This window comes from Agelaius tricolor, unplaced genomic scaffold (assembly GCF_023055355.1).
Source record: "Agelaius tricolor isolate 1412-34295 unplaced genomic scaffold, bAgeTri1.0.p SCAF_19, whole genome shotgun sequence".
NCBI lineage: Eukaryota > Metazoa > Chordata > Aves > Passeriformes > Icteridae > Agelaius > Agelaius tricolor.
The window spans coordinates 14,814,871-14,841,416 of record NW_027269279.1 but is presented as its reverse complement, the minus strand read 5'-3'; the positions used below and the strand labels follow the sequence as shown (position 1 = coordinate 14,841,416).

At 53.9% G+C, this 26,546-nt stretch overlaps 1 protein-coding gene and 1 long non-coding RNA gene across 9 annotated transcripts in view; both read right to left on the bottom strand.

Moving 5' to 3' along the window:
- Positions 1–3,131: 3,131 nt before the first annotated feature.
- RAB11FIP3 (RAB11 family interacting protein 3) overlaps positions 3,132–26,546 on the bottom strand; it is an 87,222-nt gene continuing 63,807 nt past the window's right edge. For all 8 annotated transcript variants that reach the window (XM_071444505.1, XM_071444506.1, XM_071444510.1 and 5 more), the window contains 11 exons: positions 26,106–26,279; positions 21,738–21,872; positions 18,396–18,431; positions 14,975–15,068; positions 13,478–13,581; positions 11,166–11,306; positions 10,272–10,353; positions 7,555–7,692; positions 6,505–6,660; positions 5,985–6,125; positions 3,132–5,294 (listed from right to left, as the gene is read on the bottom strand). In XM_071444505.1, coding sequence (XP_071300606.1) covers positions 5,181–5,294; positions 5,985–6,125; positions 6,505–6,660; positions 7,555–7,692; positions 10,272–10,353; positions 11,166–11,306; positions 13,478–13,581; positions 14,975–15,068; positions 18,396–18,431; positions 21,738–21,872; positions 26,106–26,279 — 1,315 coding nt within the window. In that variant the 3' untranslated portion in view covers positions 3,132–5,180. The remainder of the gene's footprint in view (positions 5,295–5,984; positions 6,126–6,504; positions 6,661–7,554; positions 7,693–10,271; positions 10,354–11,165; positions 11,307–13,477; positions 13,582–14,974; positions 15,069–18,395; positions 18,432–21,737; positions 21,873–26,105; positions 26,280–26,546) is intronic.
- LOC139598304 (uncharacterized) lies at positions 15,666–16,207 on the bottom strand. Its single transcript, XR_011681849.1, has 3 exons — positions 16,097–16,207; positions 15,948–16,048; positions 15,666–15,898 (listed from the first exon to the last, which is right to left on the bottom strand). It is a non-coding gene; the product is annotated as an uncharacterized lncRNA (long non-coding RNA).

Below are 26,546 nucleotides of genomic sequence, written 5' to 3'. Positions count from 1 at the left end.
CCTGCTGCACCCAGAGCAATCCCAGCACCCAGAGCAATTCCTGCACCCAGAGCAATTCCTGCATCCACAGCAATCCCAGCACCCACAGCAAACCCCTCTGCACCCAGAGCAAACCCCTCTGCACCCACAGCAATTCCTGCATCCACAGCAATTCCTGCTGCACCCAGAGCAATCCCTGCATCCACAGCAATCCCTGCTGCACCCAGAGCAATCCCTGCACCCAGAGCAATCCCTGCACCCAGAGCAATCCCTTCTCCTCCTGCAGCAGACCCCCCCTGAGGGCTGGAGCTGTTCCTGGGGCACAGGGACACAGCCACAGAGCCCTGCTGGGCCCAGCTCTGCTATGGGGACACAGGACAGGGACCAGGGCATGTGGGACATGAGGGTGGTGGCCTTGGTCATGGCCAGGCTTTGAGGTGCCACTGGCCATGGAACCACAGGATTGTTGTGGCTGGGAAAGTCCTGAGATCATCAAGTCCAAGTGTCCCTCAGCACTGCCAAGGCCACCACTGACCCGTGTCCCCAAGTGCCACATCCACATCTTCAAACCCCTTCAGGGGTGGTGACCCCACCACTGCCCTGGGCAGCGGTGCCAGGGCCTGACCACCCTTTCCATGAAGGAATTTTCCCAATATCCAACCTGAACCTCCCCTGGCACAGCTTGGGGCCATTTCCCCTTGTCCTGTCCCTGTTCCCTGGAGCAGAGCCCGACCCCTCAGCTGTCCCCTCCTGTCAGGAGTTGTGCAGAGCCACAAGGTCCCCCCTGAGCCTCCTTTTCTCCAGGCTGAGCCCCTTCCCAGCTCCCTCAGCCCCTCCTGGTGCTCCATCCCTTCCCCAGCTCTGTTCCCTTCCCTGGATCCCTTCCAGCCCCTCCAGGTCCTTCTGGCCATGAGTGGCCCAGACCTGTCCCCAGACCTGGAGCTTTGTCACCTGAGCTGGGGGCAAGGGCTGGAGCTGGGCTGGGCTGGGCCCAGCTCTGGAGCTGTTCTGAAGGATGCAGAGACCTTCAGAGCTGTAGGACTTTTCTGGAGCAGTTTTGAAAAGGCTGGAGAGGTTTTAAACTATTCAGGGCCCTTTTCAGAGGAGGTGCAGAAAAGCTGGAGTGCTTTGGAGCAGCTCTGATGATTTTTTATGAGTTTTGGGGTTGTTTTAGGGTTGCCTGTTCCCCTCTGATGTCATTCAGAGAGGGTTTAGGGTAGTTACAAACTGAGTTTAGAGATATTATTTAAAATTTTAACCCTTTTGAGAGGCCCATGAAGAAGGTCCAGAGGGGTTTCAAGGGCCTTTTGGAGGCTGTTGGGGCACTCGAGGAGTTTCACAGCTGCACAGAGGAGCCTTGGAGAGCTTCAGAGCTGCCAGGAGACCTTTCCCATGATCCGTTTTCAGCTATTTCGAGGAGTTTTAGAAGAGTTTAGAGAGCTTCAAGTGCTACTTCGAGGCAGTTTGGGCATCTTGGTGCCTTGCAGGGCTGCTTGGAGGGGCATGAGAGCTGTTTGAGCAGTTCAAGTGGTTCAGTAATGGCCAGAGTTCCGTCCTTCCAAAGCCTGAGCTGCTCAAAGGAGATTTACAGCTCCTTGAAGCAACCCAGCAGCACAGAAATAACCCCAGAGAGATTCACCTACCCCATTTCTAGAGCAGCTTTGAGATTGAGAGGTTGAGATTTCAGAGGAATTTTTAAAACGAAGTTTCAGAGGTGTTTAGGGAAATCTTTGGTGCACTCTAGAGCTGCTTGGAGGGTGCAGAGCAGTTGGGAATGCTTCAGAGGTGATTTACAGATGCTCAGTGATGCTTTGGACGTGCTCAGAGATGTTTTAGGGCAGCTCAGGGATGGTTTAGAGCAGCTCAGGGATGGTTTAGAGCAGCTCAGGGGTGCTTTAGAGCAGCTCCAGGATGTTTCAGAGGTGCTCAGGGATGCTTAGGACAGCTCAGGGATAGTTTAGGGCAGCTCAGGGATGGTTTTAGAAGAGCTCAGGGACACTTTGGAGCACGGCAGGGATGTTTTGGAGGAGCTCTGGGATGCTTTTGAGCAACTCTGGGACGTTTTATGCAGCTCAGGGATGTTTTAGAGCATGTCAGGGATATTTTGGAGCATGTCAGGGATGTTTTGGAGGAGCTCTGGGGATGTTTTGGAGCCCCAGTGCTGCCCTGAGCAGCGTGGAGCAGTCTGAAGCAATCTGGGGGGTTTCAGAGCTCCCAGGGTGTGGCAGAGCCTTTCCCAGCTCTCTGCTGCAGCTCCAGGGCTGCCCGGAGCAGTTCAGAGGAACAGTCTGGAGCCATCCGGAGGCACGGCGGGAGCGGGGAGGGGATTTTGCACGTTCAGGCCCTTTGGGGCGGCTTAAAGGGGTGGGGAGGGGTGGAGGAGGCTTAGAGGGGTGGGGAGCAGCTTAGCAGGGAGGTGAGGGCGTTTAAGGGATTTTTGGAGCCGTTCAGAACAGCCGAGGGCTCCGAGGGGGCTCTCCCGGAGCGGAGGGAAGGGAAAGCTCCGTGTTCCTGCTCAGGGGAGGGACCCACGAGCCCCTGTCCCAGCCTGCCCCGGCCCTGGGCAGCAGGACCAGCTCCCAGGGTCCCACCTGGATCCTCCAGGAAGCTGAAGGGGGAATTCCCCCATTCCCACCCACACAGCTTGGCTGGCTGGGGAGATGTTGGCTCCCTCCGACCTTGATCCCTTTGGAATCAGCAGGGTCCTGCCTTCCTCATCCTCATCCTCCCAAAATCAGGGCATTCCAGCCAGGTCCAGCCTCCCTCATCCTCATCCTTGTCCTCATAATCCTCATCCTCATCCTCATCCTCCCAAAATCAGGGCATTCCAGCCAGGTCCAGCCTTCCTCATCCTGATCCTGACCCTGATCCTGATGCTCCCAAAATCAGGGCATTCCAGCCAGGTCCAGCCTCCCTCATCCTCATCTTCATCCCCCAAAAATCATTCCAGCCAGCTCTAGCTTTCCTCATCCTCATCCTCATCCTCATCCTCATCCTCATCCTCCCAAAACCAGGGCACTCCTTGGTGCAGGAGCATTTCCACTCAATCCAGCCCCACTGGAGATGCAGCACTTGGATATTTGGGATGCTCCAATCCAGCACTGGGATCCTCAGGATGCTCCAATCCACCTCTGTGGAAAAACAGTCTCTGGGCAGGAATAGTAACAGCTTTTAATCCGACAAGAATTGATACATCAGTTAAGACAATACCATTTTTGCCTCTTTTTTGGGGGACTTCCTTCACATACCAGTCGGGAAAGAGGAACATTTTCAGGATGTACAGTTTTTGTCTTGTTTTTGTTTTTCTCTCTCCATAGGGACTTTAAAGCATGGTGAATGTGCAAGTCAGTGCTTTTTGTTTGCTTAAAACTTTTTTTTTTTCCCGGTGCTTATTTACAGTTACAGTACCTCTGTGAGAGCGACAGGAAAAAACAAATGATTGTTTGAGACCTGGGGATCCAGGATCCCAAGTCGAGAAAGGCAGATCTCCAATATTTATATATTTATACATATATATATATATATATATGCTTTTGTGTATACACAGATACATTTCTCTCTTCTTTTAAAGTATTAAAAAAATGGATCAACCTTCATTCTATAAAAATACCTACTCTACAAGATAGAAAAATTTTCCCTCTCCAAGTATACACTGATTTACACCCAAAGCTTCTCTGGAAATGTACATTACGTGGCTTCTTCCCGCGGCCTCGGGGCAGGGAGGGGGCAGGGAGGGAGGGCTGGGGTGGTGCAGGAGCTGCCCCGGGGCTTGGGGCTCACCCCGACCCCGCTGCCCCACAGGGGATCAGCCCCAGAGGCGCCGTGGCTCGGCCGCTGTCCCCCGGGATGAGGTGGTGCCAGGGTCCCCCTGCACACTGGGTCACCCCGAGGGCTGGAGGGGGCTTGGGGGGAGCAGGCACCCCCGGGATTGCTGTGGCTTCTGCTTCCAGGCCGTGCTGGCATTCCCAGAGCCTGGCGAGCAGGAAGAGGAGGAGCGGCTGCAGCCGGGGATGGCGCTGCCTGGGGGGACAGCGGCCGCCGCCGGGGTCGCGCTGCTGCGCCACGGCCGCTGGTGCCAGCAAGGCCAGAGCTGTCCGGTGTAAACATGGCTTTTGTTTCCCAGGGAGCTGCTGGTGTTCTCCAGCTCCCCTCCCCGTCGGCACAGAGATTCCAGCCCCGGCCGGTGCCAGGGATGAGGAACCAGGGGGCTCCTGCAGGGGCAAGGGCAGCCGGAGCAGGCTCTCCCTCCAGGGCTGCAGCTATCACCAGCAGAGCCCTGCTCCGGCTGGCAATGGCACGGGCCACTGTCCCCAGGCTTCGGGAGGCGACCTGGGGACCTCGGGGCTCCACTGCAGCTCCCAAAGCGCTGCGAGTCCCACCCAGGACGAGGAGAGGCGGCCAGGACCGGCCTCAGCGCGGGGTGAGGCGCTGCAGCCTTGCCCCGGTGCCACACAGAGCCTGTCCCCAGCTGGGGACGAGTGACAGCTCCTCCCGGAGCCGCCTCCGCGGCAGAGCCCGGCAGCAGGAGGAGGGAGGAGGAGGGAGGGAGCCGGGATGCCGAGATGTGCCGACAGTACTGAGCCACAGACAGCAAAAATAAATAAGGAGGCAGGTGACCGAGTGTGCTCACGCCCTGTCCCCAAGGGCCCCGGGCTGCCCCCGCAGCCACCGAGGGCTCTGCACGCAGCAGGAGCACGGGGCAAGCATGGGCTGAGCCAGCTGGATGAGGCCATTTGCATTAAGTTAATTAAAAAAAAAAAACCACCAAAACCCCAAACCAAAAGCAAACCCCAACCCTGTGCGAGTCCGGGAGGCGCTGCCCTGGCTCTGCCCGGGGGTGTGTCAGGGACACTTTGGCACAGCTCGGGCCGGGCAGGGCAGCGGGGCAAAGTCAGCGCTGTCGCTTCCATCGCGATCTCCCTCGGAGGGGCGGTGCCTGTCGGGACAGTCCCCAGCGCCACAGGCACTTCCTGCAGTGTCCCTTTCCTGAGCTCCTTCTCCAGGTTCCCTTTCACCCCTCCACAGCCAGGAGGGCTTCAAAATAACGGAGTCAGACAACAAAGCCTGGCTGCTGCTTTTCCTTTTCCCTGGTCCGTGGCTCAGTCACTCCCCGACCTGAGGCTTCCTTGTGCCTTCATCAAGTGCAAAGACGTTTGGAGTCCCTCTTCATCCTCTCAGAGCACCAAATCCTCCCGGCTGCATTACTTGACCTCCAGGATGGAGGGGTTGGTCTCCATGATGGCCACGATGATCCTGTCGATGTAATCCTGCAGGCGGAAGTTGATCTCCTCTTGCTTCTGGATTGCTTCCATGAGCTGCAGCACAGGGGACAGGAGGGAGAGGTCACTGCCTGACACTGCCCAGGGCTTCCCGTGGCTCTGTGCATCCATGGCTGGGATATTCCTGACCTTGTTTAAATGGCCAGGGAAAAACTGGTTCTGCTCACTCCTGTCCTTCCTGGAGCTCTCAGCCTGATGGAGAGAGCTGCCCTGGAGAGAGCAGGGAGCATCACATCTCCATGGATCCCTAAAATATCCAGGTGTGTTTCCCCACTTCCTGAGGTGTTAAAGATTTAATTCCAGTGTTTGTGCAGGCTCAGCCTCCCCCTGGTTGGTGCTCAGGGAGAAAATGTGCTGGAGGAGCTGGGATCTCCAGGGGGAATGTCCTGGCTCCCAGGGCTTTACAGGCAGCTCCAGACTGATGCACACAGCCTGTGGTGGCTGCTCTGCCCTGGAAGGGGAAGGCTGTCCCAGGACAGGCAAAGCAGAGCTGCCAGATCAGCAAATGGGCAGGGAGCAGCTCCCCTGTTCCCAGCAGGGAGGGCTGGCAGGCAGGGTAAGTCCTGAGAGCTCTCCAGATAATTGTGTGGGGATTTCTCTGCTCTTGCCAGCTTTCAGGGGAATCTTGAGCATGGCCTGGGCCAGACAGGGCACATCCACTCCTCCCAGGCCATGCCAGGTGGAGGCACCCAGAAAGGTGCAGTGTGAGCTCCTCATGGCACGTACCTCATCTCTGGAGACAGAGCTGATCTCTGCTGCCAGGGACTCGGAGAAGGAGGCTGAGAACAGGTTCTTGGCTCCCTGGATGCTCAGGTTGATGATCTGCCCGTTGAGCTCATCATTCTGCTCCTTCAGGTTCCTGTTATCCTGTTCACACACACAAACCACACACTGCTGGAGCAGCTGGTGCTCAGAGCTGATCCAGTCTGGCAAAGGCAGACAGGGGCTTTCACCCTAACACAGCTCACACAGGGCTGGGAACAGCACAAGGGCTGTGCCTCCACCTCAGCAGAGCCTGGAGAACCTCTGGAAGCATGAGACACACTGGGAAGATCCAGGGGACACAGCAGAGAGAGAAGGGCTCCTGCTGTCCCTGAGAAAGCACCAACCTCCCTCTCCCAGGACAGGAAAACAAGACAGCACTGGGCTCCTGGATCCATTCCTTCCCTTGGGAGAGAGCCCCAGACCCTGCTGGTCCTCCCTTGGCATCAGGGAATCATTTCCCTGCCAACCCAGCCCTCCTTACCTGCTTGAGCTGCTTGATCTCCTGCTCCAGCTCAGTCTCCCGTGTCCTGCTGTTGTACTCCTGCAGCCCCAAGCTGCTGCTCCGGCCCCGGCGCTGCTCTGCCTCCAGCTTGAAGAGCTGCAGGTGCTCCAGCTGCTTCCTGAGGTCCTCAATGAGCTGCAGGGCAAGGCAAGGGGACAGCTGAGTGCCACAGGCCTGGCAGATCCAGCAGCACCCTCTGGGTGTGGCTGCTGTGGGAGCAGGTCATGGATTGCTGCAGCAGGATTGTTGGCCACAGCTGTGGCTGCCCCTGCATCCCTGGAAATGTCCAAGGCCAGGCTGGATGGAGCTTGGAGCAACCTGGGACAGTGGAAGCTGTCCCTGTCCTTGGCAGAGGGTGGAACAAGGTGAACTTTGAGGTCCTTCTCAACCCAAACCATTCCATGATTGAATTCCTTTCTGGAGGGCATTTGGTTTCCTCTTCCTCCCTCACACCCCCAGCAAGCAGGAGATGGGGAGCTACTGAAATACATGAGGACAGCCCTGCAAGGACCTTGTTAGAGCCAAAGCTGCTGGGTTGGGCCCCCCAGCAATGTGGGTTCCCCCCCAGCCAGCTCCCTCTGCTGCAGGGTTGGGTCCCCTCAGTGACACCACGGTGACAACTAATTCCACCTTGGGCCAGAGCTCCTTTCCTGCCACCACAGTCAGCCCTGCTTGGGCTCCAGCTGGAATCACCAGGCACAGATGATGGGAGCACTGGGAGGGTGTGATCCAGCCCCAGGCCCTCAGCTCTAAGCCCTCTGCTCCTGCCTGCTGGCTCCATGTGCCTCTGCACTGCTCCCTCCAGGCAGGAAGGGAAGGGGCCAGGGTGGCACAGCCCCCAGCAGGGACAGGGCTGGATGAATTCCAGAGCAGCACAAGGGACTGAGGTGCTGCACAGCTCAGCTCCTGAACCCCTTCCCACTGCCCTGGCAGCACTCCCTGCTCCAGGCACCCATTTCTGGAGAGGCTGCCAAGGCCACATTCCCACATTTTGGGGACAGGGCTGTGGCAGGCCCAGGCTCCACTCACCTCCTGCGTCGACTCCTTCTCCTTCTGGAACTGGTGCCTCTCCTGACTCAGCTTGTCCCCCATCTTCCTCTTTTTCTCCTGCTCCTCTGTGAGCTGCACAGTGAGGTCCTCAATCTCATCCAGCAGCTTCTGCTTCTCCTGCAAGGACACGAACAGCCCAGTGAGAGGCCCTGGGACCCAGCTGGGTGCTGGCTCTGCAGGGAATGCTCCTCTCCTGAGGCACCAGGAGGCTCTGCCTGCTGGGATCTCATCTGCTCAGAGCTTGGCAGCACTGAGGGAGGCACTCAGGGATGGCTCCAGAGTGAATCCACATGAATATCCACCCTTGTGCTGTTTTGTGGGAAGCATGATGCTGGTATGGGATGGGCTGGAGCCAGCACGGGGCTCCAGGCCAAAGAGAGACATTAAATCATAAAGCTCCTTATGTCTGGATTTCAGAAAACTCCTGAATCTGAGATCTTTACCTCCCTCTTGGTTTCAGACATGAAAGGTTTGAATTGAGGGCTGATCCAAGAAGGAATAGAGCAGCTCAAGGTGGGACGTAAAACACACAGGCCAGCTCTGTTCCCTTCTCCTCCCCAAAGCCAGGCAGAATGTTTGGGATGCAGGTGAGGATGCCAAGAGCCCCTAGAGCAGCACCTTCTGCCTGTCACCACCTTTTTCTGCCTCTCACTCCACCCCACCATGAAGGATTCTGGAGGTGCACAAGGAGCTGGGAGGGGACACAGCTGGGACAGCTGATCCCAGAAGTCAAAATGGACATTTAATACTAAATGACAACATGTTCATCAATATAAACTGGGGGAGGAATGAGCAAAAGGGGGTGTTTGCAGTGATGGCATTTGTCTTCCCAAGTCACCATTAAGCTCCCTGACTGATGATGGAGCTCTGCTTTCCAGGAGATGCCTGAACACCTGTCTGCCTTGGGAAGCAGTGAATTAATCCTTATTTTGCTTTGCTTCTGTGGGCAGCTGTTGCTTTACTTAATAAACTCTTTTCCCTCAGCCCACAAGTTTTACCATTGTTGCACTCCCAAATCTCCCCGGGCTCACAGCTTCCAGTCCCATGGGAAGAGTTTTGGCTTTCAGAACTCCACAAATGCCAAAGGACCCCTGCAGTGCTGGTGATGGATGGCCCATGGCACACAGGGCTGAGGAGCAGCTCCATGGGGGAGCTCCAGACCTGGCTCTGTGCTGGAACCCTGGCTGCTGAGAATTTCAGACTTTCTGTGCTGCCAGGCACTGACCCCCAGGAGAACACTGCACTGACCTGAGGCTGTGGAGAAGCTTCCAAAATGGAATGACAGAACTGGGATTGTGGGGGTGGAGTTTGAACAGAAGTGTGTAATATCTCATGGTGGAAAACTCAGTGTTTAAGGGTTTAGAATATAGCAATATATATAAAGCAAGATGGAGGTTTTAGGGCAGAGGCTGCTCCTTCTTCACCCTCTTGTCCATGGGTTTGGGTGGTTTTGTGTAATTGGATACAAAGTCCACATTGCAGGCATGGGTGGTTGGTTATTGGGTTAAAAGTAAAAATAATTTGGGTGTCATTTCTTAATTGGATAGTTTAGCCTTAAAAGGCCTTGTAGAGAGAGACAGACAGGGCTCCATTTTTAGTTTGTTAGAGTAAAGTGCTGTATAACTTACAGTTTGTGAGACTGTAACAGAGATAAGAACTAATAAAGATCTGAGTCCCAACAAGAAAAATCTTCTTGTGATTTAATCCTGACCCTGGCAGAAAAGAAGCAAAGACTCCACAGCTCAGGGGTGTCTTGCTCCATGGAGCAGCACCAAGCAGGAAAGGCAACAGTGACAACAAAATCCTGATTTTTGGGCACTGGACAGGAGAGCAGCTCATCAGCCAGGCTTCTCCTGGGCAGGGAGGGGCAGTGAGTGCAGCTCTTGCTCCTCCTTCACCCACTCATGGGGAGGAAAGGAGAATGGCTCTGCATGGATCAAAACCAACTTCCCATGGCTGGGAATTTATCCTCAGAGCCACTGGGATTTGCCCCCCAGCCTCAGCTGTGCTCACAAGGCCCTGGCAGATAAAGACCACATCAGGAGGATGGAGCTGCAGAGCTCTCCCATGGGATTAAACAGGGATAAAATGCCTCAGGCCCTTCAGCTGGGAGAGAAGGTTTGATCTCAGTTCAATTTTAACTTGAATTCTGCCCCAAGCGTGGCAGAGACAAAATGCAGCCCCTGTTGCAGGTGTCCCACCTGTAACCCACACCATCCCTGAAGGTGAGGCTCCTGCCCACCCCAAGGAGCCTCAGGAAGCCCCAGCCCTGCAGGGCCTTGGATCCTGAGCAGGGTGACAGTGAGAGGGGCTGGGAGGTGACACAGATCTTTGGAAACTCAACTGACAAATCCCAGGACATGGAGATGGAGCATCCCTGCTCCTCCTCCTCCCCTGCACTGGACTGGCCACAGGGATGGTGACAGGGTTGGGGACAAGATTCCACAAGAGAGGGCACGAGTCCCCTCCTGAGCAGGCACTGCCACAGGGATTTATCAGGGGTTTATTCCCAGCTTCCAGGCTGAACAGTGGGAACCTGCAAAGATAACTGTGTGGGATAGTGCTGTCCAAAGTGGGGCCTGCAGTGACTGGAAAATGGAAGCAACTGCTTTGTTACATTAAATGGATCTTGTGTCCATGAAAATTCATCCCAAAGCCAGAATTTCATCCCAAAACCAGGCACCCTCTGGCCTCACCTCCTCAAGCCTCTCGATGTTGGCTCTCAGGCAGGGGACACAGGACCTCAGCTCACTGTTCTCATCATCCAGCTGCTGCAGCCTGCAGAGGGAACAGGTGTGAAACTCATCCCAGCATCCCACACAGGGGAGAAAACATCCCCAGGAATATGAACCCAAAGGGAAGCCAGCAGGGATTCACGTGTTCAAGGCAAACCCTGAGATGTTTCTGCTGCCAGGGGAAAGAGAGGGGCATCTACACAACCCTGACATCCATCAGCTCCAGTGCTATTCCTTGTTCCAAGGGTTTTTTCTGTCCCTGCACAAGCCTCAGCAGCAGAGACAACAGAACAGGGGCTCAGAGAGGGCTTTGGGTTTGCATTCCCAGGGAAAACCCCACTGTCCTCACCTTCCATGGACTGCAAGGGATGAACAACAGCAAAACACTCTGGGAAAGCTGGAAAAGCCCTGTCAAATAACTGACACCTCTCCCACTCCACTTCTTCCTTTGGAATCCACCAGGCAGCACACAGCACCCTGGCTGGGACACTCTGCCTCTTTCCCAGGTATTTGCCTGTTTCCATCAAGGTGGAAAACATCTGGGCATCAAAAGTACCCCAAGGGGTCATTTATGGGAAGAAGCATGAACAAATCCCCTCTTCATCCCCTCACTGCAGGGCAGGCAAGTGGATAAAGGGTGGGAGTTAAACTTAAAATGCATCAGAGCATCTCAAATAAAGAATCCAAGATTAGGTCTGTGGGCCAAAGGTGGAAATAACCAAAACTCAGGGTTTGTGGTGGTTTTAGTCACACCTTGAACCCATTAAACTCCCTGCCTGCCTCCCTGTGTCCCCCCAGGGCTGCCTGGGCACAGATTTTGGGGTGGCTCCAGGAGAGCTGCCCCCCCAGCCCCACCTGGCCTGCAGGTTCTCAATCTCAATGCTCTTCTCCCTCTCCATTTTGCTGAGCAGCTCCCTCTGCTTCTTGATCTCCTCCAGCAGGGTCTGGTCAGCCCTCAGCTCCTGCTCCTTCAGCTGCTCCTCGAGTGCATTTGCTCTGCAGAGAGGACAAAGAGGGGATTGAACTGTCCTGAGGGGCAGGCTGCCATCCCAAGGCAGGGACCAGACTCTCCTCCCAGCCCCCTTCCCACCCCTCAGGTGAGCTGGGAGAAGCAGATGGAAAAACAGAACAAGCTTCCAGGGAAAACACACCAATGACCATCTCAAACAGCTTCACTGCATCCCAGCAGGTGCAGCAGGGGAAGCAGCACCTCTTCCATCACAGGTTTCCCAAGTCAGGTGCCTTAAGGAACACAAGCATGCTATTCAATTTCCAGCCTTTTTAATTTAAAAATTTCCATGGCATTTTTAATTATTTTTAAATGTCTTCTATGCATTAGAATTATTTCCAAGTGCAGCCACACACATACACATCTCTTAATGGGAATCTCAGAGTCACTGAGGTTGCAAAAGACCTTTAAGAGCTTCTAATCCAAACACAAATCCCAGAGTTTGTGGTTCCACCTGCAGTGGCCATGGCAGAGAAATCCTCCTTCAGCTGTTTCCAGCAGGAAGTGGTCTCATTGCTCAGAGAGAAGTCAACAGCCTCAATCCTTCTTGTTTTCACTCTCTTGTGATCCCAACAAGAAACAGGGGATCTGCAGGTCACCCTTCTCTGTGTGTCAGCAGAACTGCAGATCACAGAATCCCAGAAGGGTTTGGGCTGGGAGGGACCTCAAAGCCCATCCAGTGCCACCCCTGCCATGGCAGGGACACCTCCCACTGTCCCAGGCTGCTCCCAGCCCTGCCCAGCCTGGCCTTGGGCACTGCCAGGGATCCAGGGGCAGCCCCAGCTGCTCTGGGCACCCTGTGCCAGGGCCTGCCCACCCTGCCAGGGAACAATTCCTAATTCGCAAGATCCCATCCAGCCCTGCCCTCTGGCAGTGGGAGCCATTCCCTGTGTCCTGTCCCTCCATGCCTTGTCCCCAGTCCCTCTCCAGCTCTCCTGGAGCCCCTTTAGGCCCTGCAAGGGGCTCTGAGGTGTCCCTGGAGCCTTCTCCTCTCCAGGTGAGCACCCCCAGCTCTCCCAGCCTGGCTCCAGAGCAGAGGTTGCTCCAAGCCCTGTCCAACCTGGCCATGAGCAGGAATGGGGCTGGGAGCTGGAATTTCTGCAGTGGCTTTGCCCAGAGAAGGCTTTTCCCAGCTGCTCCCACCCTCCCCAGCACCCAGCTCACCCAGGGCCAGCTGACACTTCCAGGCCAAGCTGCTGAAGTGAAAACATTTCCCTCACTCCCAAGTTTATCAGGGCTTAGGGAAACCTTTGTTTGAGTGGCTCAGTTCCCTGACACAACTGTTACTTAACAGAATTACAGCCCTATAGATAAACTCTGCTGGGTTTATCTGCCCAGGGTAAAGCTATGCTGGGAGAGAGAGGAGCCTGGCAGATTAGCACACACAGGGATTACATCATGTGGGATCCAAAGGGCTGCACCCTGGCAAGCCTTGGAGCTCCAGGGACCTTTTGGAAAGGGCATGTGGGGCAGGAAAATATAGTAAACATAAATATGATATAATATATACATAACCATTATATAACAATGGAATGAATATAATATAATATAATATAATATAATATAATATAATATAATATAATATAATATAATACAAATATAAATATATGTGTTTTTTAAAAAGTTCCAGAGTTCCAGAGACCTTTTGGGAGGGACACATGGAGCAAGGAAGCAATTTAAAAAAAACAAATCAAAAGACAAACAACAATAACAACAAAAACCCATCCTGAGTAGGAAGGGAGCCCCAAGGATCATGGATTCCAACTCCCAGCCCTGCACAGACACCCCAACAATCCCACCCTGGGCATCCCTGGGATCATTGTCCAAGCACTCCTGGAGCTCTGGCAGCCTCGGGGCTGTGCCCATTCCCTGGGGAGCCTGGGCAGTGCCAGCACCCTCTGGGGCAAGAACCTTTCCTGATCTCCAGCCTAAACCTGCCCTGGCCCAGCTCCAGCAATTGAAAGCCACATGTAAAAATCACCAAAAGCCAAGTCCTGGAGCTCCAGAGAACTTAAGCCCATAAAATATAAAATCTCCACGTCACTGTGTCCTGTTCCCAGCTGGGATGGAGTCAGTATCCCTGGGAAGGGCTGTGGTTTGGATTTGGGAAGGGAGGTGAAGCACAAGGAGGGGGAGGGCCCCCAGGTGAGGCTCTCACCTGTGCACCAGCTGCAGGTTCTCCTGCCGGAGGCGGCTGTGCTGCTCCCCGTTGGCAGCCGTGTCCTTCTCCAGCTCTGTCACCCGCTTCTCCAGGAACACCACCTGCCAGCAGGGACAGGGATCAGCCTCTGGGGAGCCCCAAACCCAGAGAAGTGCCCACAGCATCCCCAAACAAGCAGGGCTCCCACTGGAACTGGGCAGTCGTGCCTTGATTTAAAGCATCCCTTTAAAACATCCTTTTCCACCCGGTTTCCCAGGTTCTGATGGTTCCTATGTACCAGTTTGGGTCAAACACTTCACTCTTTCCTTTCTTCAACCCCTTCCTGATGGAAGCCTAGTCTAAAAGGAGTCTAGAGGGAAAGATCCTGGTGGATCTCCAGAGCTCCATGTGCAGCCCTGAGGCTGGATAACTCCCCACTGCCTGGAACAGGATGGAAACCCTGAATTTATGGATGGAGGGATCAATGGCACCCGAGGTGAGGATTTTCTCCCTGTACCTGTACAGTGTTTATTCCAGCTGTATTTACATTTAATTCATTCAAATTCCATATAAAACAATCCTGGGCAAGAAGAAATGAGGAGCATGTCTAGAAAAGCCAAATCCTGGCTCTGGGAGAAGGGCAGGAGACATGGCAGTACTAAAGAGGCCATGCAGACACACAAGGCCTTTCCCAGCAGTGCCTTTTCCATCAAAGGTTTCCCAAGTCAAATGCCTTGAGGAACCCAACTATTTTATTCAACTTCCACTTGGAAAAATGTTGATTTTTATTTATTTTTTAAAGGTTTTCCCTGCATTATAATTATTTCCAAGTGCAGCCACACATACACATTTCTCTTTCACACAGAGCTCCTCAGGACATTCATATTCCAGAGCTAAAAGGTCATTTCCAAGGAATTACAGGATTTCAGTAGACATCTACACAATCTTAGCTTCTTTTCCCTGTTTTTTAACTAGGAATACTCAAACAAAATCTTTCCTGTGCTCCCATCTTATCCTACAACACTTTTCTTGCAATACCCCAGGAAAACCCATCAGCATCAGCACAAAACCAACTCCACCCTGACAGCACGAGCAGAGTGTGACAGCACGAGCAGAGTGTGTCAAGGAGAGGAAGTTTCTGTTTCACATTGCCTGGGACGCCTCAGAAAAGCAGAACATCTTCTTGTGTGAAGGAGAAGTGAAAACGCTGCCTGTGAACAGCCCATTCCTCCTCCCAGCACTCTGGGGGAAGCCACTGCCCCTGGAGAAGATCCAGGGTCACCTCCTGACCCTGCAGAGCACCAGGAACGCTGCTCTGCTCCTCCATCCCCTCCATGGGGAGGGCTCATCCGAAGGGAGGAGCTTCAGCCTGATCCTGCCTGGGAACACTGGAGCCCTGCAGGGTACCACAGACCTTACCCCAGAACCCCTTCCTCTCAACATCTCAGCAAAGCTCAGGGCACCAGCACAGCACCAGCTGGCCCAGGCCGAGGGCAGGAGGGGAGGAGGCCCCACCTTGTCGGTGATGTCCTCATCGGTGCACTCCAGGCTCTCCCGGTAGGATTCCTCCATCACCCCCACGGCCAGCGAGCTCGTCTGGTGCAGCTGCCTGAAACAGACACAAACCACCCCGACCCACAGCAGCAGCGGCATCAGCCCCAGCACCGGCACCATGGCGACACCAGGTGACAGCGGCCGGCCCCGCCGCCACCTCCCGCCCTCCTCAGCCTCTCCAGAGGATCTGCTCTCCGAGTGCTGGCTGTGCTCTCACCCCGGAGCTCTCCCGGGAAATCCAGCGCTCCAACGTGGACACGCTGCCGGGACTTCACACCGGGATCCTTGCTCTTTGGAATGGGCAGAGATAACAGCTCCCTCGTCCCACTTTCTTTCTTTAGCCCAGCCCCAAGGCCGTGGATTATCCAGCAAAGGCCAGAGTACTCCCAGTGCTGATAGGGCTGGGAAGAAGTGGGGTGTAAGGGGAGGGAGGGGGACAACCCCCCCTGGGGCTGCTGTGACCCCCAGCCCAGGTGAGCTAATCATTAACGAGGCCTCGTGACAGCGCTGTCCCAGCTTTGTGACAAACTAAGGACACCCTGGAGAGGGACTGCTCGGTGTCCCAGCTTTGTGACAAACTAAAGGACACCCTGGGAAGAGGCCACCCGGTGTCCCCAGCTTTGTGACAAACTAAGGACACCCTGGAGAGGGGCCACTTGGTGTCCCCAGTTTTGTGACAAGCTAAAGGACACCCTGAGGAGGGGCTGCTTGGTGTCCCCAGTTTTGTGACAAACTAAAGGACACCCTGGACAGGGGCTGCTCGGTGTCCCCAGCTTTGCAACAAGCAACCCCTTCCCAGAGTGCCCTTTAGCTTGTCACAAAGCTGGGGACACCCTGAGGAGGGGCTGCTCCGTGTCCCAGCTTTGTGACAAGCTAAAGGACACCCTGGAGGGGCTGCTCGGTGTCTCCAGCTTTGTGACAAGCTAAAGGACACCCTGGAGGGGCTGCTTGGTGTCCCAGCTTTGTGACAAACTAAAGGACACCCTGAGGAGGGGTTGTTTGGTGTCCCAGCTTTGTGACAAGCTAAAGGACACCCTGGAGGGGCTGCTTGGTGTCCCAGCTTTGTGACAAGCTAAAGGACACCCTGGAGGGGCTGCACAGTGTCCCCAGCTTTGTGACAAACTAAGGACACCCTGGGAAGAGGCTACCCGGTGTCCCCAGCTTTGTGACAAACTAAGGACACCCTGAGGAGGGGCTGCTCCGTGTCCCAGCTTTGTGACAAACTATAGGGCCCTCTGGGAGGGGGTTGTTTGGTGTCCCCAGCTTTGTGACAAACTAAGGAGACCCTGGAGGGGCTGCTTGGTGTCCCCAGCTTTGTGACAAACTAAGGAGACCCTGGAGGGGCTGCTTGGTGTCCCAGCTTTGTGACAAACTAAAGGACACCCTGGAGGGGCTGCTCGGTGTCCCCAGCTTTGTGACAAACAAAAGGACACCCTGAGGAGGGGCTGCTCCCTCAGCATAGCTGCCCTGGAGAGGGGGTGTGTTCCAGCTCTGGCACCCCAGGCAGGAGAAGAACACTCTGCTCTCCTGCTTTGAGCAGAGGATGGATGACAAAACCACAGAGGTCTCTTTAAAACTCTGTTTTCCCCAGGAATTTGTACCATTGGCTCTCAAATTCCTCCCACTACACAGTGTGTTCATGCCAGGACTCACTAAGCACAACTGGCATTTACCAAGAGACCACAGCCTGATTTTACATCCTCACCCTCAGTTTATATTTAGATTTTAAAGTCTCAGGCACATTTGTCATTTAAATGGTGCCAAGCGCAACAGGGCTTAAGCAGCTGAGATTTCTTGGCACGAGCAGAACCCAGATAAGAAAAATGAGGAAAGAGCCCTTACCAAAATAAAATCAATTTTCTAAAAGCAAATGTTTTGGGATTATTCACTAATTACAGTATCTGCAACAAAGGATTTGCTTTGGGCTGAGCTTAAGGATCTGGCTGGGCAAAACCCTGTTATCTCCCTCCTTATCACAAACCAAACCTGACTGCTCTTGAATTAACTAATATTTACACAAGCCCACACATCCCTGCCTCAGAAAAGCAAAGGGCCAGGAGGGCTCAATCCCCCATAAGACAGGGTATCTCTGTTCCCAAAAGTTTAACTCAAATCCTCCCAAAATTATCTGTGCTAGGCACGGGACAAAAACGAGTCCTAAAACAGGAAACCTGGGGACAGGCTGCTCCCCTCAGCCCTCCTTCCTGCCAGTGTTTTTAACAAAGCTCTAGAAAGTAAGATGAGTGGAAGTAGGAAATGTAATATCAAGGTTCTGCTTCCTTTCCAGGAGGGGAATCGTGCCAGGGGAGATTGCTGAGTGCAGGAAAAATGGAGAAGGGAAAGGTGTGAGAGCACAGTGGGAGGAAGAGGTGCAGGGAAGCTGCTTGGGTCAGCACAGGGAGCAGAGTGTCAGGAACAGCAACATTCCCAAACTGAGCTGCCTGCTGCTCCACAGTGTCCCTGTCCTGCTGGGAAACCAGCGAGGAGAAATCCAACAAGTGCAGAGGGAAATCTCCCTCCTGAGCGTGGCACAGGCAGAACAGAGAGGTAAGAGTCAGTTTATCCTTAAAATCAGGGTGGCATGGGAACAGGAGGGATGGGGGAGCTGGGAGAGGAAAGGTGAGCACCAGGTGACACTGAGAGGGGTGGGAAGGACCCTCTGCTCCAGAGATCCACAGCAAACTGCCCAGATATATCCAATATATCCAATATCCCTGGGGGGTCACAATGCCCACACAGAAAAGGTGACTGACATCAGATGAGGTGGTTGTGCAGGACAGAAGCAGCAGACCATTAAACCTGGGTTTAAACCAGGGCTAAACCAGGGTTAAACATTCAACCAGAGCTACCTGCAGCCCACCCAGGTGCCCCAGAGCCCCTGACTGAGCAGGGGGAGCTGCTCCCACAAAGCCAAGTGCTGAGGGGGACAGGGAGTGAAGTAAAACAGGACCAAGAGCTGTCTGTCTGAGGCAGCTGGAATTTTGGGGCTGCTGGAGAATCCTTCCAGGTGGGGGTACTGACTGCTCAGGTCCTGCAGGACTCTACAGGCATGGTGATCCTGGGAAGGATCCCAGACTGGGACATATCCCAGAGGGGTATGTCCTTCTAGAGACTCCTTCCCTCCTCCATGTGGCAGGACAGAGCATGAGGAAAAGCCTCCCCATTTCTAAATGGAAGGAATCACGTTGCCAGCAGCCTCCAGCTGTGTGCACGAGTGAGAAACCCCCATTCCAGAAAAAAGATCCCAGAATTAAACCCACTTTTCCCCAGCACTATGATATATATTCAGAAATACAACCCTCCAAGCTTATTTTGAGTTTTCTTTCCATGGAGCTGGCAGCTCACACAGATCAAGCAAACAACAACAGGAGTATGAGCTTACCTTGCCACCTTCTTGCTGGAAAGTCTTTTATTGGGGCTGCAAAATGAAGAAAAAACAGGAAAGAGTTAGAAAAGCTGACTATGGAGAGCCAGGGAAACAGGAAACTGCATGGACTCCGGGGCACATCCTCTGCTCTGGCAGGGAGCCCTTGGCATGCACCCCCAAACCCCTGGAAAGGGCAGGAGAGGGGCCACTCCTGTGCTGAAGAACAAGGAATAACAAAGCACATGGAATAATGCTGGAGAAGAGCTCGCTGCCCCCTGCCACGCTCTGCTCTCCTGCTGATCCCTGCCTGAAAACCGATCCCCAAGGAAAGAGCTAAGAATAGCAGGGAGCCTGGGGGGGCTCCAGCCCGGTGCTGATGGCAGACTGAGCCACATGTCCTGCACCCCAGGGCACCCCAGGCCTCCCCTGCCACCCCCAGAGCTCCCCTGCACTGGGGACCAACGGCACATCCATCCTTCTGCCATGATCCCACTGGATCAATCCATCCTTCTGCCATGATCCCAGTGGATCAATCCATCCTTCTGCCATGATCCCACTGGATCAATCCATCCTTCTGCCCTTGCACAGCCACCATGCCACTGCTGGGCTCTGCATCACCAGGGACGTGCTGCCTGCTCCTGGCCCAGAGGCTTCAGGAGCTGCTGGTGGTGTCCCAGTCAGGATTTTGAGCATGGCACTGCTGCAGTGGCTGGGGAGGGGGATGAGCTCTCTCTCCTTCTCAGGGATAACTGACAGGGATCACTCCTTGGATCCATGTCTGAGCCAGCTGCCTCCATGCCACAGCGGTCAGCGATCAGGGTCACCACAGGACGAGCAGCCAAGGGCTGTGTCACCGTGTCCCACCTGCAGGGGACAGGCTGCAGGCTCTTCCTGCTGAGAAAAACCAGCCTTTTCCACAACCAGCTCCTTGCTGAGATGCTCCTTCCAGTCTTCTGGTCCTGACTGGTGCTGGGGAAGTGGACAAGGCTTGGATCTCCTCATCTTCCACTGGTGTCACAAGATGCCACCAGGCCACACCAAATCCTCACTCAGCAATGGCAGCAGGAACAGCTCCAATCCAAGAAGCAGCAACTGCATTCCCTGGTGCTTAGCTCAGTTTTAGGAAAAAATAACAAATAAAATCCTCTGGAAGTCCACTCCTGCCTGGAGCTGCAACACGAGTTCTTCGAAGGAGGGATTAAAAATAGCTTAGGACAATTTGCTTTGTAAAGCAAGCCCCAAACCTGACTGGGGGCTGTTGTCAGGGTGACCAGCCCTTGGGTCAAAGTGCATCCTCAAATCCCAGACTTCCAGGGAGCACAAGAGCTGCTGCTGGCTGGGCTTCAAGGCTGCTCAGCGCCCAAGGGGAGGAGGTCAGGCCCTGGTGTTTGCCAGGAATTGTAAGGAATGGCCCCAAGACTGGGGGAAAAATATTTTCCTCTGGAAAAATCTCCTGGGGAAGCGATGGCACCTGCAGTGTCCAAAGGCTGAGACACCAGCAAGGGCACTGGAACAAAACAGAGGCACAAAGAACTTCATGCCAAGCTCCTGGAGGAGTCTTCCCTGCTTTTCCATGTTGTGGGCTCAGGAAGCAGCACCCCAATGCTGGGAGCAAGCTCCCCAGTTTGTTCCAAGGATAAAACACTGTCTGTGTGCCAACAGTTCTTATGAGTGAGGCTGTTCTGGGGTGCTTTGGGCTCCATCCCAGCTGCCAGAATCCCCTGGAGGAGGTGTCTTCAGGCTTGTCCCAGATTTTGGTCCAGTTCCTGCTGCTCCAGGACTTGTCCCCTGTCCAAGGGCCCCACGTCAGTGGTGATGCAGGGAGGAGCAGCAGGTCCTGCATGTCCCACACGCTGCACAGGACACCTCCCATCCACAGCACACAAACAGGGGGCACTGCCCTTTCCACACAGGCCCTTGGAACGTATTCCCAGTAAATCTGGACTTGGGAAACCCTGAACACAGATGGAGGAATTGCACCCACTCACAGGGTAAATCAAAGCCTGTGGAATTCCCATGACCATGACCATGGGACAGAGAAGCACCACAGGAAATCCCACCCATCACAGGAGGCTCTGAGGTGCTAGTTCAGCTTTGCAGGTAGATGTGGTGGAGAAAACCTGAAGTGGAGAGGGGCTTCCAGGGAAAACCAGTGTTCTCTTTAATACCTGCATAACCTGAGACCCATCACTGACCCTCAAGGCCTCCAACAGCAAAGACAACTATTTAGCCAAGAAAAACAAAGGGAGAGACCATTTTTTCATTAAAAATAATGAAATTCAAGCTCCTATTTGTTTTCCAGTTCTCCTCCCATAGACCAGGAGAGCTCCCAGATAACACTGTCCCTGCAAAGGACAGACAGAGACCAAGAACATGACAAAAACCAGGTCTGAATAGCCACAACAGCCATGAGAAGAAAGATTTATCACCAATGCCACCATCCTTCCACCCAGAGGGCTGCAACCAGCTCTGAATGAACAAATCAACAGGCAGAAATCCCTCCCCACTTGTCAGACAACACATCCAGCTGCTGCCTGGGAGACCTCCAAAACTCCATTCAAAACCTCCTGGTGTTCCTGGTGTCTGTCACATCTCCCCAGCCCATGGTGACACCGGGGTGGGCAGGCTGTGGGTGAAGCTGGGTGAGACAAGACTTTACTGCTCCTTGTGGAGCAGGCTGATGCCTTCAGGTTGTTCCTGCAGCAGGAGGATGGGCTGTGCCTGCCCTTCCAGGCTGCCCTTGCACACCACTCCCAGGCTTTCCTAGGTGACAGAAATACTGTACATGGCTGTCAGCCTGATTTTTTAAGATTTTCTAAGCCTTCTGATGTTTACATTCTTGTAATGAACTTTCTCACACACTTCCTGTAAATGACTTATTGGTTTGCATTCTTTTATAAAAGAAGAAAAATTTGATAGACTGTTAGTTTGTCCAGTGTTACTGCAGAGGTGGCACTTTCACCCTCCAATCCACTGGCATTTCTGGAAATCTATAAATGCTGGAGTGAGAAAATAAACTTCCCTTTTTTCACCTTGAGAGCAGCAGTGTGTGCTGGTGTTGTGTCCTGTAGTGACACACGGCCAGCTCGCTGCTCCCATGGAACCCACCATGCACAGGCATGCAAAGGGCAGGGAATGCTCTCCTTGTCTGCCAGCCCCCTGCCTGCATTAAAGGCACCTCCTGCTCACCCTCCATGAGCTCCCCACCGCCTCAAACCCCTGCAGAGGCTCCCGTGGCCGGGTGAAACTCATCCCCTCCCCACCAGCACCAGAGAGGGAGAAGCTGTGCCACACAAGGAGAGCCTCCCCAGGCAGAACATCCTTCCCAGGCTGGGATGGCCATGCACATCCAGTTACCTATTCATTTCAAGATCATTCAGGCGAGCAGAAAGATCCTCGAGGCGGTTGATTTGTTTGTGGCACTGGCTACAGTAAAACTCAAAAGCTTCATCTGCGAGAATGCTGTGCAGTTTGGCAGCGAGGGGATTGGTGCTAGAGAGATCACAAGGGTCATGTCAACAGCACAGAAGGCACAGGGAGCAGCTGCAGCCGTGGCTTCCACAAGCTGAGGGTACCTCAAGGTAGGGGAATTTTTGGTGGGAAGTATGAAATTTGAATTTAAAAACTCAGGGCAGGTTGGGTCGCCTCCCACCATGGCTTTCGAAGCCAAATTAAAGCCAATGTGGGGTTGCTGATAATAATATATAGAACATTTGTAATTTAAAGGTTGCTGATAATAAAATATAGAACATTTCTAATTTATAACAATATGTAGCTAATTGATAATTTGTAATTGCTCAATAGAATTTATATAGTTGATAATTAGCAACACTTCCATCGCCCTCCTCCCAGAGACTCCCAGCAGCTGAGCTTGGCCCACATTTCCAAACCCCTGAGCCAATCTCAATCCCCAGGAGCCCAGGGCAGGTGAGGTAAGTGCTTCCCACAAACCTACACCACTGCAAAGTTTATTTTCCAACAGGATTTTCCAGGCAATCTGTCTCAGGAGGCTCCTGGTTTGCCTCAGTAAGTGCAGAATGAACTTGCACACTGCAGGACTGGGCGCCATGGGCCAGGGATGAATGTAAGGGGGATTTTAATGGATTTTAGGAAAAGGTTCTTCCCCCAGAGGGTGCTGGCACTGCCCAGGCTCCCCAGGGAATGGGCACAGCCCCGAGGCTGCCAGAGCTCCAGGAGTGTTTGGACAGCACTGCCAGGGATGCCCAGGGTGGGATTGTTGGGGGTCTGTGCAGGGCCAGGAGCTGGGCTGGATGATCCTGGTGGGTCTATTCCCACTCAGGATGTTGTGGGATTCTATGATCCTTTGGTCAGTGTCCCACTTTTCAATGGGATGCTTTAAAAGTAGAGCAGTTGTGCTGCTGCAGACCTGCTTTAGTAAAGCACAGAGTCAGATTTTCACTGGAACATTTTCACTTTTAAGCCACGATGAAATGGACAGGTGCAGTTTAACACCTCACTCCTCCAAAGCACAGCCCAGAGGAGCCAAGCAGCAGTGCTGTGCTCCTGCAGGGAATGCCATTTGGGAAGGGCCATGGGGGTCTGTAGGACTTTCATAGCTTGGGAAGATGGGAGACACTTCCTCATGATTTGGGCAGGATGGAGAGGATTTCTCAACAGCAAATAGTTTGTGTTCATTTGGGGCCAGACTCCACAAATCCTTCCTGTAGGACAATGTGCTTCTGGAAGCCACGGGTGTGAATCAAAGAAAGGTTAAATAGTGAAAAACCCAAGCAGTTCCATAAGAGAGACAGGTAAAGGTGTGAGCAAACACAAGCAAGATAAATCCAACAGGCATCAGGAAGGGGCAGTGAATCCTGGGATACACGAAAACACCAGAAACTCCTGGCCTGGGGCATCCTGAGGGTGCCCTGGCTCAGCCCCCAGCCCAGGGTCAGGCCTGGAGGCTGTGCTGTCTGTACAGCATTTCCCAGCCCCCTCAGACAGGCTGGACACCAGCAAATGCCAAGTTACCATCTCTTCCCATTCCTGGAAAAAAAATTCAATTGCAAACCATTCCCCCTGGCCCTCAGGGCAGGTCTGGCCCTGGGATAACCTTCTCCCAGCAGCAGACAGGTTGGTGGCTCAGGGTTTGTGCAGGGAAGAGGTGACAGCAGCTGTGTGGCACCTGGGGGAAGGGATGTCCCTTTTCTGGGTGCTCTTGGGTGCATTCACTTCCCAGGTGGTGCAGCCTGGGCCAGGTGGGAACCCAAATTTAACCAGCATTAATCTACATGAGAAGAGAAGTGTGGAGGAGAAGCCCCAGGCCAGGCTGGCAGCTCCTGGGCTGTGTGCAGATCCTCCTGGCCTCCAGCTGCCCTGGCTCCCTGCCCCTGGAGTGGGTGAGAGCTCAGCCCTGGGCTGTCCCCACCCACTCCAGGATGCTGATGGGTCCCCTCCAGCTCAGCAGATTCTGTGGTTGTACAATACAGAGCCTCCCTGGGCCTCCTTCCATCTCCTGGAGCAACATTTGTCTTCCCCAGGTCCTTGGTGCTTCCTGGTGGCTGGGATGGGCTCAAGGAGCTTTTCCTTTTATTTCCCACTGAGAGCTGCAAAGGGGCTTTTCCTACTGGATGGGTATGCAAGGGAAGAATCAAGAGGAGGGATCACAAACAAGAATACAAGGACTGGGCAGGGAAGCACTGCACCCCACAGTGTTCCCTGAAGGCTCTTGGGGTTTGTGTTCATCTTCTGGAGTTGTGGCAGGAGAATTTCTAGAAATTATTCCCATTTAGAGACTCCTGTAGCATGGAAAGGGTCTGTGGTGATGTGGTCCTTTAGAAGTGAGGCTGTTCTTTGTATTCAAAATACAGCCAAAAAAACCATTCAGCCTGAACCAGGGACAGCCTGTCTCCCCTCAGGTGTGTTTCAACACACTGGGGCTGCTCAGGTATAGAATGATTTGGGTGGGAAAGGACATTAGAGCCCATCCAGTGCCACCCCTGCCATGGCAGGGACACCTCCCACTGTCCCAGGCTGCTCCCAGCCCTGCCCAGCCTGGCCTTGGGCACTGCCAGGGATCCAGGGGCAGCCCCAGCTGCTCTGGGCACCCTGTGCCAGGGCCTGCCCACCCTCCCAGGGAACAATTCCTAATTCCCAAGATCCCATCCAGCCCTGCCCTCTGGCACTGGGAGCCATTCCCTGTGTCCTGTCCCTTCCTACCCAAAGTCAGAAGAGCTGCACAGACTCAGGGAATGTTTAGGGCAGGATTTCACAAACACAGCAATAATCCAAGGGGAGGCTAGGCCTGAGAGACATGAGGAAATCCTTCAGCTCCAGCAGCCCCACATTCCTGACTCCAGAGGCTTTGCAGGGTTTATCTCCAGCCTCCCTCTCCAGCACAAACCACCACAACCCGTGTGGCCACGTGCCCAGCGAGCCCCTCCCTGCAGAGGGAAGATGGGATAAGGTGTGGATCAGATCCAGAGACAGAGCAGAGCAGAGATGCTGCCCTGGCAGAGCAAGACTGGAACACTGGGAGCGTGGGCAAACGGGGAGCTCTGGCCTGATGTTAAAGGAAAAGTTGAAGAGATTGAAAAGCTCCTTTAACTGGGTATTTTCTTGCCAGGAGCCTTCTGGATGAGACTGGCAGCTCATCCTCAAGGAAAAATGAACACCAAGGCTGGGCTTGAATCAAAGTTCTTCCTGTGCCACTCCACCAGCACAGCCAGCCCCACATTCCTGCACAGAGCAGGCCAAGGACAAGCACAGATCAGAGACTGTGCAGGAGATCCCAGTGCTGGAGCACTGCTTTCCTAAAGGAAGAGGTTGGGAATTCCTTACAGCAACTCTCCTGTTTGCCATTAACACCTCCAACATTGCTGCTGCACCAGCCAAAAAGAGATGAGCCCTGACCTGCTCTTCCCTGCCAGCCCTGTGCACCCAGAATTGTCCAAACTCTGTGAAGGGGTTTGGGAAGCTGGGAGAAAACAGGAAGACAGGGGAAAAAAAGAAGTTTTGAGAAGCTTACATGGCTGCAGAAAGGCACAGATGTGTCATTGCAAAGAGAAAGGAGTATATTTCTGTCTTTAGCAGGGTGTGTGGCTGGCAGGGAACACTCCTGCCCTGTGCAGAGTTGTGCCTCCAGTGCAGGAACATGTTCCTGGTGTTACCTGCCATCCCAGACACTTTGTGGGCTGCAGCACTGATGATATTCCAGCTTTTATTCATTTTCTTTAGAAAGTAAGTATTGATGGGGTGTGTACCACCCCACCAGCTCCTCAGCCCATCCTGCTCAGGCTGGAAAATGGGACTTTTTCCTGGTTTCAGACCCTAAAGCAAGGAGGAAATGCTACAGCCTGCTTCCTGCTCTACATATCCCTAGAGAAGGAATGTTGCTGCAGCTCATGCAAACCCAACCAATCATTGCATCAAAACCCCAAAACATAAAAGAGACAAAAACCATTGGAGTCATCCTGCAGGATCAGGGGTAAAGCTGCAGGTGGTTTTCTCTCCTGGAAGGCTCAGTGAGGAGCCACATCCCTTACAGGAGTGGGAATGTGACACTGGAAATGCAGCCAACTCTTCCACCTCCTGCTGGGTGTCACAGGACAGGCACTGACCAGGGAAAGGAACCACCTAGGGAGGGAATTCCTCCTCCACTTCCAAGCCCATTATCCCGTTGGATGCAGAGTCTGCCAGGCCCCCTGGCTGGCAAATCCCCTGTCCCCCAGAGCAGAGTGAAGCAGCACCAGGGCTGGGCATTACCTGGGAGAGAGGAAGGAGGAGCTGCCAAAGCTGCTTTCCCCATTACACAAAGGGTCCGGGAACAGGTCGGCCTCGTTGCCCTCCCCGTAATCCTCGAAATGCTCCTCCCCCCTGATGACGGTGACAATGGAGTGGCTGAGCTCCGAGCCCAGGGCCAGCTCGTGGGGGTGGGACCTGGGGGAACAGACAGACAGAGGTTAGAGAGGGACCACAGCAGCCATTCCATTGCATCCAGGACATCCTCCTTCTGAGTATGGCTTTGGACTTGGCAGGGGAGCCGTGGATTCTGTGAGAAGCTGTTGGGAGCTTCCCCCATGTCCAGCAGAGCCCGTCCCTGGAATCCTCCCCCAAGTCCAGAGAGTCCATCCCTGGAAGCGTCCTCCTTGTTGAGTAGAGCTCATCCCTGGAAGTTTCCCCCATGTTTAGCAGAGCCCATCCCTG